Below are 23462 nucleotides of genomic sequence, written 5' to 3' on the forward strand. Positions count from 1 at the left end.
AAGCGGCGCATTGACTGTGAGCATTGAGAGATGAGGGGTTGGTGCAGGGAGAGAGGGGGTGGTGAGGGTCACTTGGCTGCTTTCAAAAGGGGCCCTGCGTTTCCATGGGAGACAGCATTCCCTATATCAGCTGGCTGCAGCAGGGTTTTCAAACAAGCGAGAGGAGAGGAGTCCAATACACCTCACTGAAACAGAAAAGCACAACCTGCAAACACTCCTGTCCTGGGATGCACAGGTAATTACAGTAATTGGAATACAAAGTGATTTCACTAACACTTGATAACTACTGCACTTGAAATTGCAATAGCTGCAGCATTGCCATTTGCCCTCTTTATGCCAGCTCCTCTGCAAAATATTCTGCACTAATTCCATGCCATATTTTCTTTACACTTTCAATAGAAGGCCTACTCGGTATAGTGTGAGGACATTGCCATCTGGAGGACAATCTGATCTAAGCAATAGCCATATCTGCATAGCACTTTTCTAAACGAAGTTAAGACTGTAAAATTAAATCAACAGTATGTCAGATTACAGATCATCAGGGAAGACTAAGTAATAATATCATAACAATACAAATACACATTAAGAAAATATAATAGCAAAGACACTACAGGACTCAACATTGACTGCCAAGTACACAATAATATGAAGCCAAAAAGACAACTGACGTGCTGCCTCATTAAGGCTCATTATGGCAAAACTGTAGTGGGCTCCCAACAAACCAATTAACAATAGTGACATTACACAAACAGAGCAATGCATGGCTGTAAATCAGAAACTGTGTGCTCCTTCATCTATATTGGAGCCAAGTCATTTAATGATTTTAAAAAGAATAAATCAAATCTTAAAATTGGTTGTAAAATCAACTGGAAGCAAATGGCTAAAATGTAAGTAAAGTGAGCTCATTCAAACCATGAACTTTTCTTTACACTTGAAGAACATAGAATTCAATCATGTGTCTGTCAAGATAAGAAAATGTTTAATTTTGTGAGAGAGGAAATCACTTCAGATAAAATCTATTTTTCAATTAACATAAAAAAAACTTAATTGAGGAGCAACAGACTTGATTTATAAATATTGACTGAATGGAACTGGGCTATCCTAGACCACAGGAATTACCCTGAAAATGAACCAAGAAAAAATAAATGACATAACCCACTTAATAATATGCATATTTAATGATAGAGTATGATGATATATAAACCATTGACCAAGAAACATTTTTTTTTAAATTCAAAGCAATACTTTCCAATTTAAACACATAAATTAATCCCCAAATGATACCGACCAAATACTTTCAAAAACAAATTCACATAACCAACATGTGCTTTTGCTCAATCATGATCATTGCTTAAAACCCCTGTAATAAAATGTTTTCATGTTTTAGGCAAAGCTTTACTCTCCCAACACCAGGTTGGGTAAATGTTGTACAGAATGCTGCAGTGGCAAGGAACATCATACAGTATTAAGACCAAAGCCAAGGCAGCAAATTCTGAACAACAATCCTATTTCAACTGCAATCTTTGCCTTTAAAAATGATGGAAAATAGTTGATAAAAAAAGTAACTTGTACAAATGACCATTCTCAGTACAAAAGCTTGTAAAATGCAGTTGTGGTGCAAATTAATGCAGAGTGTATCTTTAAAATTGGTGGAAAAACATTTGCAATGGTGAGGACAATATGTGCAGATTTTACTTGGGCCAGCTCACCAAAACAACCATTTCATTTTTAGCAGCTACATTTCCAGTTCAGCATCTAAATGTAAATGAATATCTTGATGGAGAGGAAGAAAAAAAACATAACACATAAATAACACTGAAAATATACCATACGATGGGGGGGAAATTATTTCCCCAACACATAAAATCAACAAAAATCATCTTTTTAAAAAATGGCAGTAGAAAAATAAAAATGGCAAACTCCATATCCACTAACATTCCAATAAAACAGAAACAACATGGAACATAAGAAACACTGATTTTGTTCTCATGTCTTCCACGAGGAAGTATATGCATTTAAAAACCAAGTGATAATCCAGATACAATAATCATAATTAGGTTTAGATGTAGTGAGGTAATAGCTCCACATTCCTCTCGTACAGCCATTAGTTTGATTCTGACGCATTTCTACTGAAAGAACTTGAGGCCTGCAACTAGGAAGAACTTCTCCAGGAAGATCTCAGAATCGAGGACGGCAATGTGGGCGGCCCGGCCGATAAGGGAGTTTGCTGTGTTGGGCAGGGCATGAATGACATCATAGCGCACTAGATTACAGTCTTTGTTCTGAAGTACTGGCAGCAGCAGGTTCTCAATCATTTCAGCATACACAGGACCTGATAAGAGACAGGAGTGAAACAGAGGAGAGAGGTTGAGTAGGACAAGGTTTGTTTTGTTTGGTCCTCTTTAGTGTCTCTCACAACTTGACATAAATGGAGCATACAGTATAACACTGAATGTACAAAATATTCAAGACATCTTCCTTATATTTGTTGCAGCCCCGTTTACGCAATCGACATCTCACTTGCCTTAAAGCTTAAAAATCCTTCTCTAACTTGTCTGCTTCTCTTTATATACATCTCCTCCTTTGTAACTGGTATAGACTTAATAAGGGAAATCAATAATGGATTTTACCTGGATTCTCCTCATCAGTGTATTTCATGAAAAGAGTTAGTGTCCCTAATATTTTGTACATTCAGTGTATAGAGTGTGCATTTGAAAAAAATAAACACACAACATTGTTGGACTTTACCTGTGGATAATTTAGGTAATCAGGTACAAAAAAAAAAAAAATATATATATATATATATATATATATATATTCAGCAGTGCTTTGTGTCTTATTAAAAATATACTTGGCAGCTTGGCCTATAGCCCATGTAACTAAGCATCAAGTACATTTCCCCCTCTTATTGAACCAGTGCTATTTGCTGTACTCTCAAGTGAACTTTACAAGTAGTGTATCATTAATTAAAATTACAAAAAGACAAAAAGGGTAAGGATGAAAGGCTACACCACAGATTCTCGCACACTAATAATAGGTAAAATACAATAGGTAGGGTAAAGGCTTTTACACCAGAGGTCCAGTGATTTTCGGTATACCTGATCTTCAAATAATTAAGAAAACCTTTGGAGCTGCAGTAATACAAATAAACAAAACAAGCTTCAGAATCTCTCTGTGCACAGAGGAAGTGAGAAAGAGGAGTGAAACTGGGAGGCAGAGGAACATGTATAGATTGCATAACCATATCGTCAAAACAAATGCAATCAAATTTTCTATGTAGGTCATGGCTATATTTTGCTTTAATTTTACATTCAAACGCTCCTAAACCTTTGGCCTGGCTCATCTCTGTTCTGCTTGCTTGCTCATCTCTAATTTAGAGTCGAAGCAACCCCTACAATTACCAAAGTCATGCATGTCTTGTGCTAGCAAGCTGTTACATCAGTTTGCCCAGCAGACACCACCCACCAGATATACATGAAAATAACAAACATAAAAGATGCAGCAACTAATAAGCGGGTAAGGACAAAAATTCTAACAGAGATTTTTTTTGTAACCGAGGTACTTGGGTAATTAAAGCAACTGTTTCAGCCTTACATCATAGCAATCTTTAAATCCTGTCTCAACTCACCTGTCTGTTTGTCCTTTAATGCAGTTTTGCACATCTCTATACGAGCAGAATGATAGGGGACATAGCGATCCTGCAGCGAACCAACCAGCACCACATTCTTGAAAAATTGCAGACCTTAAAAAACAGATAAATATAAAAGTTATCTGTACAATCTCATTTACCATACATAAAGCACAAAACATCTTTGGTCAAAAATGGCAAAACTTACCAGATTTCTTGCTCAGCTTGTAGAGGAAAGTTTGGCGAGGATCAGAGTGATCGCGGCAAGTCAGCTGCAGGAGCGACCCCGACTTCTTCCACTTCTGCATGAACCAAAGGCCTAGGGAGAAACAGTTATTTAACAGGCTTCAGCACTGTGACAGAGTAGACGAGAGAATGCAACCATCCCCGCCCCTATTTAACTGACTGAAGGTATCATTAGTGGGATCAGTGAAGATGATAAGGTGTGCTGTCCTCCACCATCCACAATCTGCTAAACCTCTGAAACTTACCGGTGTTGACCAGAGCAGAGCTGTTGTACAGTGTGCCCAGGTGAGGTCCAGAGAGGGAGAGGAAGGTGTGCAGCCTGCTCAGGTAACATTTAAACCTGGGCCTGGTCAGCACTGAGCGAACTATTAGGTTCCCCAAGGAATGACCCACAAAGCTGCAAATGAAGAATACAGAGGCTTAGACACTGTAAAGACACCAATCATTATAAATATACAACTGACATTTCTTTTTACTGTGCGACAACAATGTTGTGAATTCCGGCTGTTTCATGGCAGCAATCTGGGGGACAAATGGGCATCAAAGCACACCAACATAGCTGTGCCTTATGAAAAAAGGAATTGGTTGCTAAGATAATGAGCGGTAACCAGGAAGCTAGTGAAAAAAAATAGTTCCTAATTTTTCCAAGTTCATATTTACTACTTTGTTGAAAATGTTTCAGATAGGACACACTGGTGACTGCTATAGAAAGGACCATAACATCCACAAGAGAGCTTTAATGTGAATACAGGTACTTCTATGATGCAGACGGTAAACTGCATCACCTTAATTGCAGTAAAATATGCCTTTGTTGGAATGATTGTAATTCAAATATAAGATCATATAGATAGAACATTTTACCTAATCTTTGAGACTGTAAGGTTGTATATCTGGATGTACTGGACTATTTCATCCAGTAGTCGGTCCGTCATTGACTCAAAGTCAGCAAAAGTGTCATTCTGTGGATGAACAGTCAGAAAAACAAAGACAGGTTGTTCCATTTGTAAGTGCTTCTTGCATCAGATCTATAAGAGCGATATGAGAAGGCAGCAGTGTCTGTGGCTAAATTTAATTACCTGGTTCCTCTCGGACATGAGGAAGTCTATTCGAGCTCCAGGCAGTCCTAGCTCCAGGTAAGTCTTCACCAGCCTCAGGTCTGCACTGTTACCTGTGGTTATTAGGGAGACACAAAGGTAGCAATGTGTTGTTCTGAGTACAAAAAAAAGACTCAAAGGATCTCATTTACACTGAAAGAGGAAGCCTCCTACCATCCAGGCCATGGACACAGACTATAAGGTGGATGCCTTCATCACAGCTCTCATCCTCCTCCAGGCTGAAGTAGGGCACGGTGGATGCCAGCTCAGGCACCTCGCTGTACAGGAAGCCAGGTAGCCTTAGCTGCTTCATCTCTTCTTTGGCCTTGATGAACCTGGATGATGATGAAGCACAATTATCATACTGTGTATTAACCTATAATGTGTGCGAGATGACAAATACTTTTAGCACGCTGGGGCTTGAGCCATAGTGGGGACTGAGAAAAACCACAGAAAGTGGGATGTGAGGAAAATTGTGCAAGATGCATGAAGAGATTTAAACATGACTCACGCTTTCATCTGTGGTGTGGGTGCGCTCTCATACCAGCGCAGGCTAGAGGAAAGGGAAGTGGAGGGACAGGGAGGCCTGCTCTGGCTGTAGCCAGCACTGCTGGAAGCTAGAGCGGAGCAGATGGGAGCTCTTGGTAAATCCTTTGTTTCATGGAGGTAGCCCAGACTAAGCTGCTCAAACAAAAGACTTGTCTCTTGAGCAACTGCATCCCCAACCCCAAGTTTCTCCTCATCGACAACACCATTCACAAAAGCATAGCCATCTCCTTCCTCATAGTAACCATTCTCGATCATCTCATGTTCAGTCTCGTCCTCGTCTTCATCTTCCTCACCCTGTGGTCCTGTCTGGATTCCTAGTGTGATAGCAGATGTTTCCACAGGGCTGATCTCAGACACATCTGTGCTAGAGCGTGAGCCAAAGTAGTTCTCCACCATCCCACGCTTCACCAAGTCAGTACTACTAGTGGCAGAATTACTGGAAGGGCAGGCAGTGTGGGGTTCACTACGTGATTCTCGAATGGCCCCAGGGCCCACTGCTCCCTCTAGCCCAAGTTCAGAAATACCTATTAATTTGGGGTCTGTTTCCAACTCAGAGGCAGGTTTTGCAGGTTGGGAATCAGCTGTAGCAGTGTCAGGGTTCCAGGCAGAGTGGTGTGGTTGAGGAGGCAGTGGGCAGCGTGCTGTGGAGTCAACGGTAGGTCTGTTAGTGAAATCCCCAGAGAAGACTACGCTCTGCTCCTGGACCAAGACACTGGACTTCCTGCCTCGGATTTCAGCGCCACTGGAGCCCCTAGAAGAACCTTCTCCCTCATCATCTGAGGGCAGGGAGTTGATGGAGGTGAGAGAGGACTGGACTCCACTGACAGCACTAGTACTTTCTGGGTTAAGTCCCTCTGCTGCCCCACTGGCCTTTTGCACAGAGCTATGCAGGACAGGCCGTAGTGCAGGGCTCAGGAGGGGCCTCTCAGGCTGTGGGGGAGCACCATCTGATTCAGCTACACCTAGCCCTGCACAACCTTGGGATCCTGGAGCCAGCTGGGCCGCAAAGGAGCTGGGCTCACTCTCAATGCCAGAGTCTGAGAGGCGGGAAGAGGCACTGGGGACTCCTCCATCTGGGAGCCTGATGCAATCACCTTTTACCTGCAGTGGGACCAGACCAGGCCGGCTACGCTGTGTTGCCTCTTTACCAGGCCGCTCAAACACAGAGTCCACCACAGACTGTTTAGATTCACAAAGGTCTGTCTGGGTGATCTCGGGAATATCTCTATTCAGAGTCCCATCAGTCCGACAGGGTAGAACTGTGACTTTGTCCCCCTGGAATGGGTCCTTGTTACTTGGTTTCACCTCAATTTGCCTAACCCCAGTAGGCCACTGTGGCAACTTTTGGCTACAGTGGTCAGTTTGCTCATCTTTGTGCACTGCTTGGTTGTATGTAGCTACAGCCCCAGTACCCGCCTGAGGCTTATTCTGTGCATCCAAGCTCATAAGATTTTTGAAGTAACCTTTTTGACAAGCAGTGGTAGTTATGTTTTCATCTGCAAGAGAATCAATAGCAGTGTTTCCAGCATGTGTGGTTGTGGCACCAGAGTCACAAACAGAATTGGCATTAGTCCTTAAATAACTGCTCGAGTCCCCTAGCAAGGCATCTCGTTCCTCTTCTGGGTTCAAGGGAGCCTCCCCTTCCTTGTACTTGGTGCTAGCATCGCCATAAGGAGCCTTGAGGTTCTTATAGCCCACCAGAACTACAGAGTCCTTGGAGCCCTGTCTAATAAGCTTCTTGGAGTTCTCAGTCTTGGAGTTTTTCTTCAGTTTGACCGACTTGCCTTTGGATTTCGGTGGTGGATCGCAGTTGTCTGGCCAGGTGGTGTCCATAGCTGCATACCGAGACTCGGCTATAGGGCTGGGGAAGTTTGCTGCTGCATTGCAGTCCTTTGAGTTGGGCTTGTCTGTCTTACTGGACATTGAGCCAGCCCTTGTATTGTGCATGCCCAGCCAGGGTCCATCACGATCTTCAGAGTCAAACCAGAAAGAAAAGAAAACTTAGCAACATACAAATATTTTTTAGTTTTAAGGATTAGTGAATTAGCAAAACGTTTGTATGTGTAATAAGGCTGCATTAGTCTTATTACATTACTGACCTTCAGTGATGGAATCCAGGTATCTATCCTCGAAGATGATTGGCAGGGAGCTGACATCACCATCCAGGTCTGCACATTCCACTGGAAGTGGAGGCAAAGATAGAAAGTAGCTGGAGCTTTTGATGGCATTAGTCATCTGCTGGTGGCTGTGAGCACTGAAGGGGGGAGGGAAGGAGAGAGAAAGAGCAAGAGAGAAGGAAACAGAGTCAGGGCTTTCCACACTTCGGCTACAGTATTTCAGACAAGTATGTACTGGCATAGGCTTGTTACACTAAGATAATGTTTCATAATCATCAAGAGGAATATGCCTCTGCAACTCACTGTAGCTCTTGATACGCCAACGCAGTTTGTCTTGGGTGTTCAAGACAAAAGAACGCCTCAGCAAACCGCCTTACCTGCAATAACACCACATTAAAGTCTACAAACCAAGATTCAGACAATTTTTTTTCTGCTCAGAATTTTTGAGTCTAGCCTTGGGGTAACTCAGACAAAAATAGGACTATTGCCGTTCAGAGATAACAAGATCAGATATTCATGTTTGCAGATGAGTTGAGAGGTGGAGACTCACTCTGAGTGTATGGTGCTCCATAGCCAGCAGGGCGGCAACATTCTCCTGCAGGGACACCACCTCAAGGAACTGTCCCCAGAGGGCCATGAGCAGAGAGCAGAGCTGAGCCAGGTTCATGTTCACCAGCTCTGCCAGCTCGTCAGGGGTCTCTGCTTTTTGCTACAAGGATAAAGAGCCAAGTCAGCCACCAGAGGGCTCCAGTGTGACGTCATAGTTTCCTAACATCAGCACACAAGGCAATGGTGGTGATGCAGTTCTATGCATTAGCTGCCAAGAGGGATTGGATTTAAGATAAATCTAGTAAATCATATATTCTGGCATTCCTTGACTGTGAATTTGAACATTTGGAGCAGAGGATTTTCATACTGCTCACAACTAGGGGTTCACTGATTCTAATATCGATATTGAAAACCAAGGAGGAAAATTAACTGTATCTGATATATTTGCTGAGTAAGTTTTTCTTTTTGACAAAGAGCTGCATTGAATACCATTTAACCAATGAAGTTTATTGTTACTTGATACAAAGAATAAAATATAATCATAGACCTCTTGGGTCCCAGAAAAATAGAGGGTGCTCTTATCCCTCTGACATTTCTGCAGGGGGCTTTAAACAGTGAAATGTTGAGCAATCATAAGTAGGTCAGTATATTTTTTTTAAGTCACTTTTCTGCACTACTGACAGAAAATTAGTACTTTCAATATTAACGAGCCGCTTGCAATTAACAGGAACCGGAAACTCATATAATCATAAAATATTTCCTATGCTAGCTTTATCATTGGACATATGTAATATTCTTTTATGCTCCTTAGATAACAAACACCAAAGGATACAAGAGGTATTTGAGTTGTCTAATGTCACGCCATAAGCACTATGATATTAAGTTTCTATCATGTATTGTTCTTGAGTTATTGTGTTCACAAGCCATCATAACATAATGTTCTGCATACCGTGTACCATGGTGGCAGGACATAATGTTTTGTTTCATTGCCTAGTGAAAGACAATTATCAAAGACAGTAAAGACTGGCACTCATCAGGTCTTACCTTCACTTGTTCACAAAGCTCAGTTAGACGGGCCTCTAAGTCAAGTTTCTCTGAGGGAGGAGAAGAATAGCATTAGAAAGGTTTACTTTCATAATTTATTCAATGATCATAAAGAAGGCTTTCAAAAAAACCTGCAAGACAGGCTGTGGAAGACAATGGTGTCAGACAGCATTGGTGTCGATGGTGTCAGAGAGCATTTGTCAATCACATTTATAAGACGGGGGACAAGACCGAAGACAGCAGATACAGGCCCACAAATTCTACAGTATCACAGTGTCATGAGACTTTGACCAAGGCCAAACTATGAAGACAGAAAGAAAGACTGAGTGTACGTAGGTAACAGATGAGCATGACAGCAGCTAAAGTAAATATTGTCTCTGAAAAGTGGGGCATACAGGAGATAAGATGTATCTACAAGCAGGAAACTAAAGTGGAGAGGAGAGGGAAAAAAGGAAAGAGAGGCAGGCTGATTTGAGGTACTGTAAGGGTCGGGACATACCTATGTAGACGTGCCTTTGGCTTCGGGGATAGGGTCTTCTGAGTACTCTCTCATATAGGACTTGCATGCTGGGCTTGGCTAGTAGGATTGCACATATAGGCATGTTTAACCTTCCTATTACTCTGTTCTCTGGGATGGATTAATATCAGTCCACTTGTTGGGTTAGGTTTGGTGAGCCACCAGGTCAGAGTCAGAAGGGTGAGCTGTGTGTTTGGGAGCTGTTAAGGTTTGGCTTTAATCTACTGGTTAAGAGATGTATCTAATGAATCCATGTACGGTAACTATAATTTTTATGATTATTAAGGTTAGTCAACCACAATTAGGTCCCTGAAATAATATGGTGGATTGCTGGGTGTGAGGTGTTTTTATAATGGCTAGAATTTGTTAACGGGTAGGGATCAGGTGAAATGACATGGGAACACAATAAAATTGAAATTTCACAAACACTGAAAAGTATAAACAATCAAAACAATAAATATCCATCCAAAACAAAAATGAACCATAAGGCTATTTATTGTATAGCTTTCAAAGTACCGAATGCTTTTGAGTGCTTCTGAGTGAATGAATGAAGACAGTGTGCAGAGGGCTAAAGCATCTCTCCGCCAGGTTTGTGATTACAAATTAAATTGTTTAAACCAGTCAAACAGTCCACCAACATGAAGGATATGCCTAAATAGAGGTAGGCTAGAATGGATATAAACAGTCATAACCCCTTGCTTGGATATAAGTTAGTGTGAAGCTACAGTGCAGTATACCTAGTTCCATACGGTGGGAGGAGGGCAGGTCCTTGGTGACAGAGGTGAAATAGTCAAAAAGGCCCTGGTAGGCTTGTAGCAGACTGGCGCAAAGGTTATGGTGCAGACTGAAGGCATGCTGCAGACAGTGGTCAGACACCAGGAATGTCCTGCCCTGAGGGATCAAGAGGGTCACAGAGAAGAAAATATATTAGACTTAAGCAGGAGCATGCGAGCATTCACCTGGATGTGCAGGTCATCTACCAATTTAAATGTTCATATTCTCAACTCTTGTTATATTTAAAGCATTTCTAACCTGCACTATAAGCCTCACAATATCAGTGTTCACAAATGAAAAAGGAAAAGAAAGTGTGAATTCACAGGGTCTATTATCTTCAGGTCCAAAAAGATTGTTTTGTTGATGAAACAAAACACTAACAGCTAAATCATCAGGCTATTATTTTAAATTTTAGTTTATTTCAGAGTACGCTACACAGTATAGAATACATACTCATGATAACCTTCACCTGAAAAGAAAAAAAAAGTTATGTCATTGCATGCTGTGTGCCTCTTATTACTCTGGTATTGCGTAACAACTACAGCCCTATAAATCACATTAGATTAACCTGCCAGTTATTCTCAGCAATTTATTCTGTGTGCAATCTCGACATAGCAATGCTTTATAGTGGCTTCTGTGCAGATCCCTGTTGTGAAATGAAAAGTGGTCGATGGGTTGTTGTTCCCGAGATGCCCATTAGTTCTGCATCGAGGAGTGATGAGGGGCATTGCCTCCGTTCTGCTTGAATGGCTCTGGTACATTCAGGCTCCTACATCTAAGGGGCAGCTCTAGCTGGCTACCTTTCGATATCAGCCTGCGCCAATTACTCCTGGCCAAATGCGATAGTGGTCTAATAGTTTCCTCTTCTTCTGCTCTATCTGTCAGCAGCCTAACACATCTCCCCATGCTTCAAATGCAAAGAATGTAACATGTCACTCTTACTGAAATGTATACATGTCACATCCAAGCCCACAACCATGCCCACATAAATCCAAGTCTGTATTACTAGCAGTCTTGCTTAAACAGTATATTCAAAGGCTTTTATTACCCTCTCAGCTTTATCTCTCCCTGTTACAAGTACAGCAAACCAACCTCCACTGCTTGTCATGGGTGTTGTTAAGTTTATGACAGTCAATTACTTTTTGTATAGTGTTTAATTTTAGCCTGCTGTGTATAACTGTAGCATCTTTCAGACCTTTCCGCATCCGTTATGAGTTCAGTAGCAACTATCTGTAGAAAAGAGATTGCCAGAGACATTATCCTTTCAAGATGAGCTTGGCTTACATCTGGGGACACCTGCTTGACATAACTGCTGCCGAACACCACACTCTCCAGGGCTGGGATGACCGAGTCTTTGCTCTGTGCTGGAGCATTGCGGTTAAGCCACGTGGTCTTCACTGGCCGAGGAAAACTAGATAGATAAACAGAGTTCATGAAAATCAGTATAAAACATAATATAGTTACGTTTTACATTAAGAAAGTATTCTTTACACAAAAGATGCATAGATCAGTTTATGTTCTCCATGCACATAAGCACCAAACATTGCCTGTGTTCAAGTATATTCTGAGTGACAGGGTAAAGTTGTACAGTATTATGGCAGTGGCCATCCCCAGGTATCCCAGTCTTATGGATGAGACCTCAGAGGAGTAATTTATGTTCAACATTGTTGGCTATTCACACACAGCAGGCCGCAGAGCTCTCATGGATCTATCAGTCTTCAATTTGCTATTTCTGTTGTGTTATTGGTGACTTTTTACAACTATGCCATTTGTGCTGTTAAAACAGACACTGACAAACTCAAGATATTTGTGGTTTTGCTCACTGCACAGCTCAACATAGTTGCAATGCACAACCTTCGACTAGATGTTTGAGTTACATATTGGAAAAAAAGAAGGAATGCGTTGTATATTGAGAATGGTTTTTGAGATACAACTGATGTAATGACCAGGGGAAATTCATGAGACTCTTCTGAGCAGGTTTATTCTGTTTTTTTTCCAGAGTTGTGCATGAACTTCATGTTGAAGTTCAAAAGCTATGGTGTGTACTTTCATGGTAGTATTGAGCTTGGTGGTTAGGATAAACACTAAATATTTTGTGTTGGCATTTATTGCAAGAGTACAACTGGCAGTGGCAAACAACAGAAAGGAAATAGCAAAATGGAGATTCATGCAAGATCTCCAACACTTGTGTGTGAGTAAACTACAATATTCAGTGCAAAGTAACAGCCATCTTCTGTGACTGTCTGTAAGACAGATATCTTGGGATGGTTAGCAGTCTGACCTGATGAGGGGCTGATGCAGTGCCACCAGGGAGGCATGGATAGCTATGGAGATGACAGACAGGTGGAAGTAGTCAAACATGACGTTGACGTGTTGGTGGATGCCTCGTTGGAGGCTAAAGTGCAAACGAAGAGTGCGGCCGCTGATATTCTGGAGAGAGCTCGGATCATCTGGCCTATGGAAATTAAATGAGGGAAAAGAACACAGATAGGATTATATCACTATCTCGTTTGCATAGGAGCTGCAAGTATCAATTCATAAATACAAATAATCGCACATAGTTAAGATCTTCAGCATTTCTCTACAACACCTACGTGTAATCGCCATCCGTGAAGTACAAATCCAAGAAGAGCTGGAAATCCATGTCATTGAGGGACTCTTCCACCTGAGGATGTTGAAAATCAGTGGAGACATTCAATAAAACCACAGCCTATGTGTAAAAGCACCACTTCCCTTCCTTAAAACATACCCTCTTCTCATCCAACAGCATCATCACTTTGAAGAGAAGGACATCGTTGACCACAACCTCCTCATTCTTGTACAGGATTTGGAAAGTTTTGCTGCAGATGACATCATCTTGGACAGAAGCAGGGAAGGCCAGATCAGAGCCTAAACAGAAAACACTGCTTTACTTTACTGTGTCAAACAAATCCATTGAGTGATCACAACCAACCTGTCTGCTCTAGCATCCTCTAGTGTAGCCTTTAGCAACAGATGATCTGGCACTGTAGCCAGGCACAGAACCATCAGTATGTCAGGTGCTTGATTTTACACATAGTTGATAGTTTAATGACTAAGATGGAAGGAGATCTAGATGCAGATGAAAGAGTCCTGTGCTGACAAATAAAGACTAACACTATGGATATGACCCAATAAAAAACCTATGAATAACAAACTTCTCATAACCAGTGCCAGGACTGTCTGACAAGGTATACCTCATTAGATCTGGATCAAAGATGAAGGTCTAGTCCGTTTCATATCTATTGTATTGCGCAAGGCTCATATCATCATAAAAAACCGAAAATACAACATTTATTCACTGGCATCTGCATTTTCTCTTGATCCTATTGTGGCTGACATTTATTGTGTGCCACAGAATGGAGTGCTTTGTGTGGATGGAGCAGCACAGCGCTGTGAGCAAGGGGATGAGCCGCATGCAGCCTTGGAGAAATACTGAGAACAAGGAGCGGTTTGTGAGATTAGCCAGGCCCTACCAGCTCCCTGCCAACAAAACCAGTGAGTAAACCAAATCTGCACTAATCATAATCATTTGCAATAGTGCTAATGTTTGACACAGATAACATGGACATTCAACTAAAATGTGCACGTCTACTTGGAGTATTAACATTTAATTGGAAAGAGTGCTATCTATGTCTATTGTGAAACCTGCAGCCTACTGACAAGCCTACTGGCACTTGCCCACCTCTTTTACAATGTAAAAGATATTTTTTTTGCATGGCATAAAACAAAAGCAGCAGTGTGCTACTTTGTGCACAATGCAGAGCAGAAAAAAGCCACATCATGCTGCATTTTAATGGCTTTGCTAAGATTGGACACCAGCAAAACAGCGTGTTTACACAAGCCAAGCTACGTTTGAAAAAAAAATGCAGCAATTCCTACAGGCCATAGTAGCTGGTAAATGCCATATTTAACCAGCTTCTTTCATTGTTTTACCAGACAACAAGATTTTTGAATTGATTCCTGAAGGCACAGGGCAATTAGTGTATTAGTCGTGGATGAATCCAAATCTCCAAGCATGAATTAACCTGCTGGGTGAAGCAGACTGGCCTCTACTTTGTGTGGGACCCGGGGTGGCACTTTCAAACTGGCACGAATCTGGTAGAACCTGCAAATAGAGACAAAATTTTAGAGTGAACACTGATAAGAATAACTAGTCCTATTAAGTTTGTTTAGAGCGTCAGTAGAAGCTTGGTAAGAAGGGAGCAAAGTGTGTAGGTTAGCTTATAGCACCTGTAAAATGACTCTATGCCTTTCATAAAGAAATAATGAGCACTTTCCTTTACACTCACTCATGTAGTAAACCTGAGGACTTAAAGCACTGACGAGCTAAGAGCACAGAGCGAGCATTTTATCTCACCACAGTGAAGTATCACTATGCTGCTATTACAAAGAGAATTTCCAGATGTTATAGGCCACTACAGTTAGAGCTGTGCCGTTTAAACAATGTGAGTCATATTTCCTCCTGGCTTTTCCTTCCAACATGGTGAACACATCGGTTGGACATATTGTTGTGCAACAGACTCCCAGTCAGCCATGTCCTGTGTTTATTTCCTGCCACAGCTTGTCATATGTTCCCAATATAAGCAAAATAAGGACACCAAAATAGAAAATGGGGCTCACACCTGTTTGACGGGGCCATTTAGCCCTATGTAGCATTGTGACCGTATTGCTACACCCTACGACACAGTACGACACCAGAATGATACCAGGGAGCAGGAAGTGACAAGGGAGCTCAGATAGGAAATCTAGGCCATAGCTTGTTTCCTGTTAAATAGCTACACGCCAAATCCACTCTGTGATGGCTACATGGTTTACTTAGTGTAACATGCTATGTTACATTGGAATGTGAGCTCAAGGCCTTCAAAGAACGAATGTCTCTCTGCTAAGCATCAATCTGAGATGATAATTTGATTTTGAAGTGGTGTCTAAAGCCTAGCACACTTAATACACAAGGTCCAACAGAGATGTAATTTTGCTGAAAATGTGTTTTGCTAAAGATTATGTCAGTTGCTTTCTATGCCAGACCTCTGATGTACAGTAAATTGTAGAGGTGTTCGAATAGCAATTTTTTCAAACCAATGTGAGTGCTGAATTAAATAGATTAGCCAATCCCAGTACAGATTCGAGTGCTACTTAATTATCAGTCATTGATGCAGACTATTATTGGCCCACTATATTGGCCCATTATAACATTATGGAACACGCACTCATTTGACCAAATGATGCGCTGATCATTGAATAACAATCCTCAATCAAATAAAAGAAAATAATAAAATACAAAATAGGCAACATACAATAGGCTAGCGGATATAGCTTGAATGTGAACATAAAGTTATTTTTCACAAACAACAGCATTTTAGGATTTTCACCTCAGTCGGCTTTGCTTACCCATGTCAAGCCAGAATGAAAAAATAGGACTTTCGGTCAAAACTATCAAAACAAAACCCTTAATGACAATCTCATGCTGAAAAGCACCAAAGTGAAAACACATAAATGAAAATATATTTAAGCAGGAATCTGTGGTGAATGTTTTTTTTTTTTACAGTACAGCTACACTACACATACCTAATATCACAGTTTATATTTTAGCCCACTAAAAAGCAGATTTAAGAATGTAATGATGTGATGGTTCTCCATTGCATAAATGATGTATGCAGGCTTCATTAAACATAACGTTTCAAGAATTTCATAGATATAGCTATTTTTACCATGGCACTATTTCTACAACACCGTGGTTCAGTTAAGTAAGTCAGGAAGGACACGCTTCACTCCTCCATGCCTGTGCACTATAGAACTTCAACAGAGTTTATAGCACTTGGGAAAATAATTTTCTACAATGTGAATTTTTAGCATTGTCGTTAATATATAGTGTCTACCTTCCCCTCTCTTTCTACCTATGTGGTGTCGGACTGTACAGATTTTGTTGTTGTTAAATGTTTATTAATTTCTATAATTTATTTAATTTATTTAAGATTGAGAATTCCATCATTGTCTGTAGCTTAAATTTCACAACTTAACTACAGGTCTTTCCAGACAATGGTTGTCAGGTATGCTACTCTACTAAAAAAATGCTAATCTACTGTAGCCTGTTTTTCAACTTGAGCACCAATCAAGTTGTCCAATCAAGCTCTGTATAGCCTATTCTCTGCAGACTATACAAAGAACACTATTTTTTTCTAGCCCCTTGGAGGTCTAAATAAGGTTGCCAACCCTCCCAGATTAGCAGGGACACTCACAGAATCAGACTCTGTTGCTTCCTACCATTGGCATCGCGTTGCTAACCATAGGTGTAACTCCCTTCAAGCTGTATAATCAAAACAGGCCTATTTTCAATCAACCAGTTAAACTTGTCTATAAGTGTGTGTGTGTGTGTGTGTATCCAAGTGAGAGAATTCACTGTAAGTGTAGGCTAGCCTATATGGTACAAAACAGTCAAACAAATGCAACTTCGTCCTCCCTCAATTTAAAGCTTTAGTAACTTATCGCATGCTGGAAACACATGCGTGCCAATTAAGAAACATTGGAAAAACTTGAACAATTAAAATGAAGCAAAACAGAGATAATACTCGCCCTCTTTGGAACAGGTCCACATTGTAGAACTTGTGGAGCTCCACAGAGAACTCCACCGTGGCCTGGACTTCACTCATCTTGGTCTTTAAAGGCAGAGGTGCCTTACATCATCTGGGACACACCTGTAGGCCTACAAGCACAAAGTAATCACATTAGTCTCTTCACCACCAGGATTTCTCTCACATCTATGCTAAAGGAAAGAGCTTCGGGTCAAAACCTTCTTTTCACTAGGTTCTCAGTATTGAGGACTAGTTGAACAGCATAATTGCAGTAGATAAAATGTTAGTCAACAGTAGGCTACATAGTTTAACTTAGCTGAGGTACAAAAATGAACTCCTAATTCACATGGAACTGAGGCGAGGCCAAGCCCTAACCTGCAAAGATGAAATATATCTTTAAAAAATTGACAAAAAAAAAAAAAAAAAAATGCCTATTAAATATTAGTGCTAGTCATACGGTCTCCAAATTAAGTTTAAAATTAGGGTTAAGGCAACGCTTAGGTTAATGTTCAACGTTTTGTTGAAAATTATTATTAGTAGTGTTATTATTATGTGGACATGAGGTCTATATTTTGCTTAAGTGGAATCCTGTGCTGCCCTAATTGGTTAACAGGTCAGACAATTATAGCACAAGTAAGAGAGTGTGGGGGAAAAAAGCTATGAATCACAACACAAAAATAGGCCTGAAACATAATATCCACCGATTAACAGTGTTAGAAATAAACACAGACATCCATGTCATTTAACGCAAACATTTTTAGCCTGTGTTGTACTTATTTTAAGAAGACACCATTTAGTTGAGACTTGCGGCTGTGGTGGAGACAAAAAGAAACTGGCATTGACTATCATACAGAAGCCCCTTAAATTACTCATGTATGAAATGAATAAATCATCCACTGGGATACAACTGACGGCATTGTGTTCATGGCAATGAAAACCAATATGAGACACAATAGGGCAACATGAATTTGATCTCTAGCACGTTGACAGAGATGCTTGATTGTTACAGGCTTTAATATAATATGCAGAGCAAAAGGTACCAGGTTATGGTAATGTCAAAATATACCGCCCTTGGAGGAAACAGAATTGCTCTTTAAAATTTGCCAACATAGTGTGCAGGGTAGGGCTGAAACGATTCCTCGAGAAACTCGAGTAACTCGATTACTAAAAATCATCGAAGCTTCGTTTAATCCATATAACTATATACACACTGTGTTTCGCATGGATGATTATTACTGTTGCACAACGCGCTGGAGAAAGAGAGAGAAAATAGCGAGGGGCGAAGAGAAGAGACAGGCCAGAGAAAACGACAGAAAGTGTCCAAAGTTTCGGATCCAGTGTTGCCAACTTGGCGACTTTGTCGCTAGACTTAGCGACTTTTCAGACCCCCCTGGTGACTTTATTTCTCAAAAGCGACTAGCGACAAATCTGCCGACTTTTTCTGACCATGGGAAGCAATGTTAATGTGTTGAATCCCAAAGCATTTGGCAATAAATTGGTTCGGCTGATGCCGGTTTTCTCTACTTGCTTGTCTAATCCAGAGAGGTCTGACGGTCACAGCGCTTCCCACACACAGCGTAGCTCCCTCCCTCCGCTGAGAGCAGGGACTGTAGGATAGGGTCCACTTGTAATTGCTACCGGTGTACGCCGAAACTGGCCGGGTGGGCGGAGTCAGCACTTAATATTAAAACGGGATGAGATGAAGGCTAGTAAAGAATGCACGTTAATTATGGCTATATGTAATGGCTAGTTAAGAACGTAAATCAATATGGTGGCTAATTATGATGTCCCTAAGTTAGCTAAGTTTTGCTCAAGAAAATAACCACAGAAAATAAAATGCTGCAGTCAATTTGTGAAAGCCTGAGCTTCATTCATGTTATTATTATGATAGTCACACACATACACACACACACACACACACACACACACACACACACACACACACACACACACACACACCTACTCCCCTCACAGTGATGCATAAAATACCCCAGAAAGCAAAATATCAGGTGGTGTAAGTAGCAATTGGAGCCTAAAATGCACCAGTCCAATACAGCAGATATATTCAGTTTAGTTTGATTGCAGTGAGTAGGGTCAGCAGGTGTAGGGCAACCCTTCAACATAGTAAATAAATGTACATTAGCCAGTCTTATGAACTTGTATGATATTTAGGCCTAGTAATAAATATCAATAATAATTATTATTTCACCTCGTTTTCAGTAAATCAGTGTCGTATGGACAGCTTCGTGCGGACAGCTTTTCTCTTTTGTATATTTACTATTGCTCTTTAATAAAGCAAAAGTATTTCTTATTCGATTACTCAATTAATCGATGGAATAATCGGTAGAATACTCGATTACTAAAATAATCGATAGCTGCAGCCCTAGTGCAGGGCACAACACAGAAACCACAAGACACCAGTAGTTGAATTACTGAATTAGTCTGCACCTGATTTATTGTGATCTTAATGGCCTTTACTAAGGCCTCTTTATAACTAATGAACTAGTTTATTATTTAATACCAAGTGTGAAACTAGTTAGGCCTATTCGTGTGAGATATTATAAGAAGCAGAGAATCCCGTAGCTAAACTATAACTAAGGCTACTGAGTACAACGCACACCAAGGAAAATTATTAGGCTATATCACATCAATGGCAGCAGCCTTTGGTGAAACAGCCTACTTTATGATTAGGGCTAGACTTTAGGTCTGGTCACCAGTTTTACAATAATGGCATGGGAGGGAACAAAAAAATCGTTGTTACAGACCATCAGCTACAGATACACCCAAGTAATTGGGGCATAGCAACAGTACCCCATTCTCGCCCTTATACTGTAGCATTACCATGTTATTAATTTTGACCATTTCACAGTCTGCAGAGACAGCCAAATATGTAAAAGTTGACATGGATAACACCACCACAGGCTAACAATCCAAAAATATCCATTTACATTTATACTGCTGATAATCTAAAAATATGTAGTCTGCACAGGAATCTAAAAGTGACGGGATGAGGGTGTACACCATCAACTGAAGCCAAAAGGACAACTGATACTGCTTGCTCTTTAAAGCCTGAGCAGCAAAATACAGAAACCCAACTGGTCTCCCATCAAATAAATCAACAATACTACTGTAGTCTAATTAGAACAACAGCATAAAAATGTGTTTTCAGTTATGTCCTGAAAAACTATAAGCTTGTGTTTCCAAGGAAGGATTGATGTTAAGTTTATGCACCCTAATAGCAACTGGTTAATCGTGTTCTGTCTTTTACCTGGGCTTTGGAGGAGTCAAAAGAGCTTTGTCTGAAGATGTAACACTACACTTCTGTATAGGCAGCTCAAGATGGATAATATAAGTAATATTAAAAGGTGGAGGCAGGCCATGATTGCTTTGAAAGTAATCAATAAAATAGTATTGTCTACTCTAAAATCATTTGGAGGTCGATGTGAGACTGCCCCAAACGGGATTTATATGATGTCTGTTAATAATTGCAAATGTTTTTCACTGAGAAAGGGCTCCATATTGTTAAAGCCAAATACTACTGATTTGACTTGTAGTAGAAACTTGTATTACTAATTTCCTAACAGACATTTTCAAACAACAAAAACATCTTCAGCATTATGTGGATAGGAATTGTAAATGTTTTGCATTAGTGTGTAAAACTCCTTTCAGCAAAAGAATAGGCTCCATCAAGCAGCACCATAATTAATGTCAAAGCTACAAGGAAGCAAACACCAATCACTTAAAGTCACTCAAATCTACTCTGTTCCTTGGAATGTGGCAAGGATGAGTGCATGATCAAATATAGCTGCCGATGGATTTCCTCTAGTATGTTTGGTTGTGCATATAATAAATACAACATTATTTGGAAAAAGCCATAGTCAAATACCCCTTTCCTTACATATGCTCAAGAACATTGCTGAGTAAGTAACATTACTTGTAGTTCTCTAAATCTAATTCAAGCGAAGGTTAACACCCCACTTCAGGAAAATAAAAGTGAAACATCCAAAGATGGGAAAATAAAATAAAGAACGACTTATTTGACAGGGCCTTAACAGACACCGGGCTTATGCTTTCTTCTTTAAAACACGAACTATTTATGGCAATAGCTAAACCGAACAGTGATACAGGGAGCAGTTTTATAACTGCTGTGGAAGTTAGAAACATAGTAACGTTATGTCATTTTGATGTTATTACTAGACCGAGGTGATAAGGTACCTAACTGGTCGGTTGACAATCTCGGCGTGGGCAGGGTCACAGGTGGAGGGCTCCCAATCAAAATTTTGCTTTGGGCCCAGAAAAGGTCAGGGACGGCCCTGACATTAGCACAACTTAAAATACGTGAGCAGACAAACGTTTCATTTAGGAAAGTCTGAATTCATACTAGTTTGTTAGCTAACGGTAACTGTTAGCTTAGCCACCCACCGAACAGTTGTCACTACATCTAACGTTAGCTAGATAGGCTACAGCATGCTAATGCTACTTACCATTGCGTTGGCAAGCTACTTCGCTAACTAACATTAGCTAGCTAACCAACGTTAGCTCCCGAGTTCAGTCTTCTCGTCGTCCTTTCCCTTTGAGGCGTTGACAGAAAACACCACTATGCTGATTAATTCACTTCTTAGTCGGGCTAACGTTACAAAAGAAAATCGTTAAAATGATATACAAACTACGTAAATAAGCCAGATGCTTTTCTGAATTGTGCTGTTTGCTAGCCAGCGAGCTAAGTACTCTTTTCAATCTGAAGCTCGCTGAGCTGACAGCAGTCTCTCTCTGTTCCAGCTGCGCGCTTGTGAACATTTAACTGCGCAGTTACTGCGCATATCAGAAGCGCAGTTGACGCCACATCTAAAATTGCCACTTGTACCGATAGCCCATATCATAAAAGTGTTGATGAATAAAATTCAGTCATATTTTCCCAGACAATGAGACTGTAAACGGCAATGGCAGATACTAATGATGGAAAGGTGATCTCTATGGCTAGCCTATACACATTCTCATAGCTTCCCATATTCAAGTGGATTGAAGGGCGTTATGTTCTATGACGTCTCTAAGATCATTTGATTTAATTATTTTAGTTCATACGAGAAATGTAGGCCTACTGTGAGTTTTAATACAACTGTCCACCTTCTGGGGGCCCATCAGATACCAATGTCATCCCAGGCAGGTCTGGCAAGGGTCAGGGGGTGTGTGTGTCTGAGGACAGAGTGTGTGTATTGTGTGCCACTAAATATAGCCCACATATAAGCTTATACTTATATCAACTCATGGTGTAGTAAGATCAGAGTAAACAGAATAATCACAACCAAATATAAATACACTTGGTGGCAAATGTTAAAGTTTTTCTGCTTGTATAAAAACTGGAAGTATCCCCAGGTGGAATTCTTTATGGTGGCAAAAACAAGCAAAAATAGGCAATGCGCCAGAGATGTAACCAAGTCCAAATGAAAAATATGTTTTTCTTTCCTAATACCTGAATATTTGACGTTCCTGAAATAATGGTGAATTTTGTTAACCCTCTGATATCTTTTACTGTACACATAAGAAAAAAGATTTGGGGGCTGAAACGTAAAAGGGCGAGATGCAATCCACAGCTGTCTGATGCCCACAAAAGCAAAGAGGAGTAAAGGACTGTTCTGTGTGTACCGAGTTCTGAATCCAACCAATCACTTTGATCATTTGAAAAATAGAGAGATGGCTGCTTTAAAACCTTACACTGGGTTGGCATTAATGCAGGCCTCCAGGCCAAGCTATGATTTCATTCCTTATTGTCCTGCACTACCATTATTAGCTTCAGCCAATTTCTTAAAACAAAAGCCCTATGGGAAGTGGGGCTGCTTGATGAACTGTCCCTTTAAAGGAAATGATTTGAACTGAGATGATAAATATGGCAAAGCCTTACCCCTTTTGACAGGATATGCCTCCTTTAAGAAACACAAAGAGAGAAAAGCATAACTTCGCTGCCTCTTGTTCTGACAGTGTAAATATGTTGAATTGCTTCTTAGCCAGCGTCTCTTGATTTTCAGTTTGAACAGTGAAGACAATACATTCTGAGTAATGCGGAGCCATAGAGACACAAAGAATGTGGGATCCCAAGAGTGCTGGACAAATAAAGCCACCATGTTGTAACATTATCTTCTGCATAGCTAATTTACTTCTCGTTACATATGGTCCTCAATTATATATGTGGAACTACAAATGTGATTTGGTAATTGTGCAACTGAGGAAGCATGAATCTTCCATCTGAGTTGGATGGAGGAGAATTCCTGTGGAATGTGAGGCTGACCCTGTTCAAGCTGTTGACGCACCCCCACTGCATGACAACACTCTGGACTATAAGAGACCCCTCACTGTAAA

The 23462-nt window shown here is 40.7% G+C and overlaps 1 protein-coding gene across 1 annotated transcript; it reads right to left on the reverse strand.

Moving 5' to 3' along the window:
- Positions 1-1163: 1163 nt before the first annotated feature.
- fam135a (family with sequence similarity 135 member A) lies at positions 1164-21867 on the reverse strand. Its single transcript, XM_071901410.2, has 21 exons — positions 21593-21867; positions 17110-17239; positions 14565-14644; positions 13268-13407; positions 13113-13183; positions 12800-12973; positions 11803-11929; positions 10482-10635; positions 9727-9804; positions 9228-9277; positions 8185-8343; positions 7938-8011; positions 7617-7771; positions 5480-7487; positions 5143-5303; positions 4951-5042; positions 4736-4833; positions 4120-4271; positions 3837-3947; positions 3629-3742; positions 1164-2332 (listed from the first exon to the last, which is right to left on the reverse strand). The coding sequence occupies exons 2-21, from the start codon at positions 17184-17186 to the stop codon at positions 2127-2129; spliced, it is 4281 nt and encodes a 1426-aa protein (XP_071757511.1). The 5' UTR covers positions 17187-17239; positions 21593-21867; the 3' UTR covers positions 1164-2126.
- Positions 21868-23462: the final 1595 nt, after the last annotated feature.

This window comes from Centroberyx gerrardi, chromosome 15, assembly GCF_048128805.1.
Source record: "Centroberyx gerrardi isolate f3 chromosome 15, fCenGer3.hap1.cur.20231027, whole genome shotgun sequence".
Taxonomy (NCBI): Eukaryota; Metazoa; Chordata; class Actinopteri; order Beryciformes; family Berycidae; genus Centroberyx; species Centroberyx gerrardi.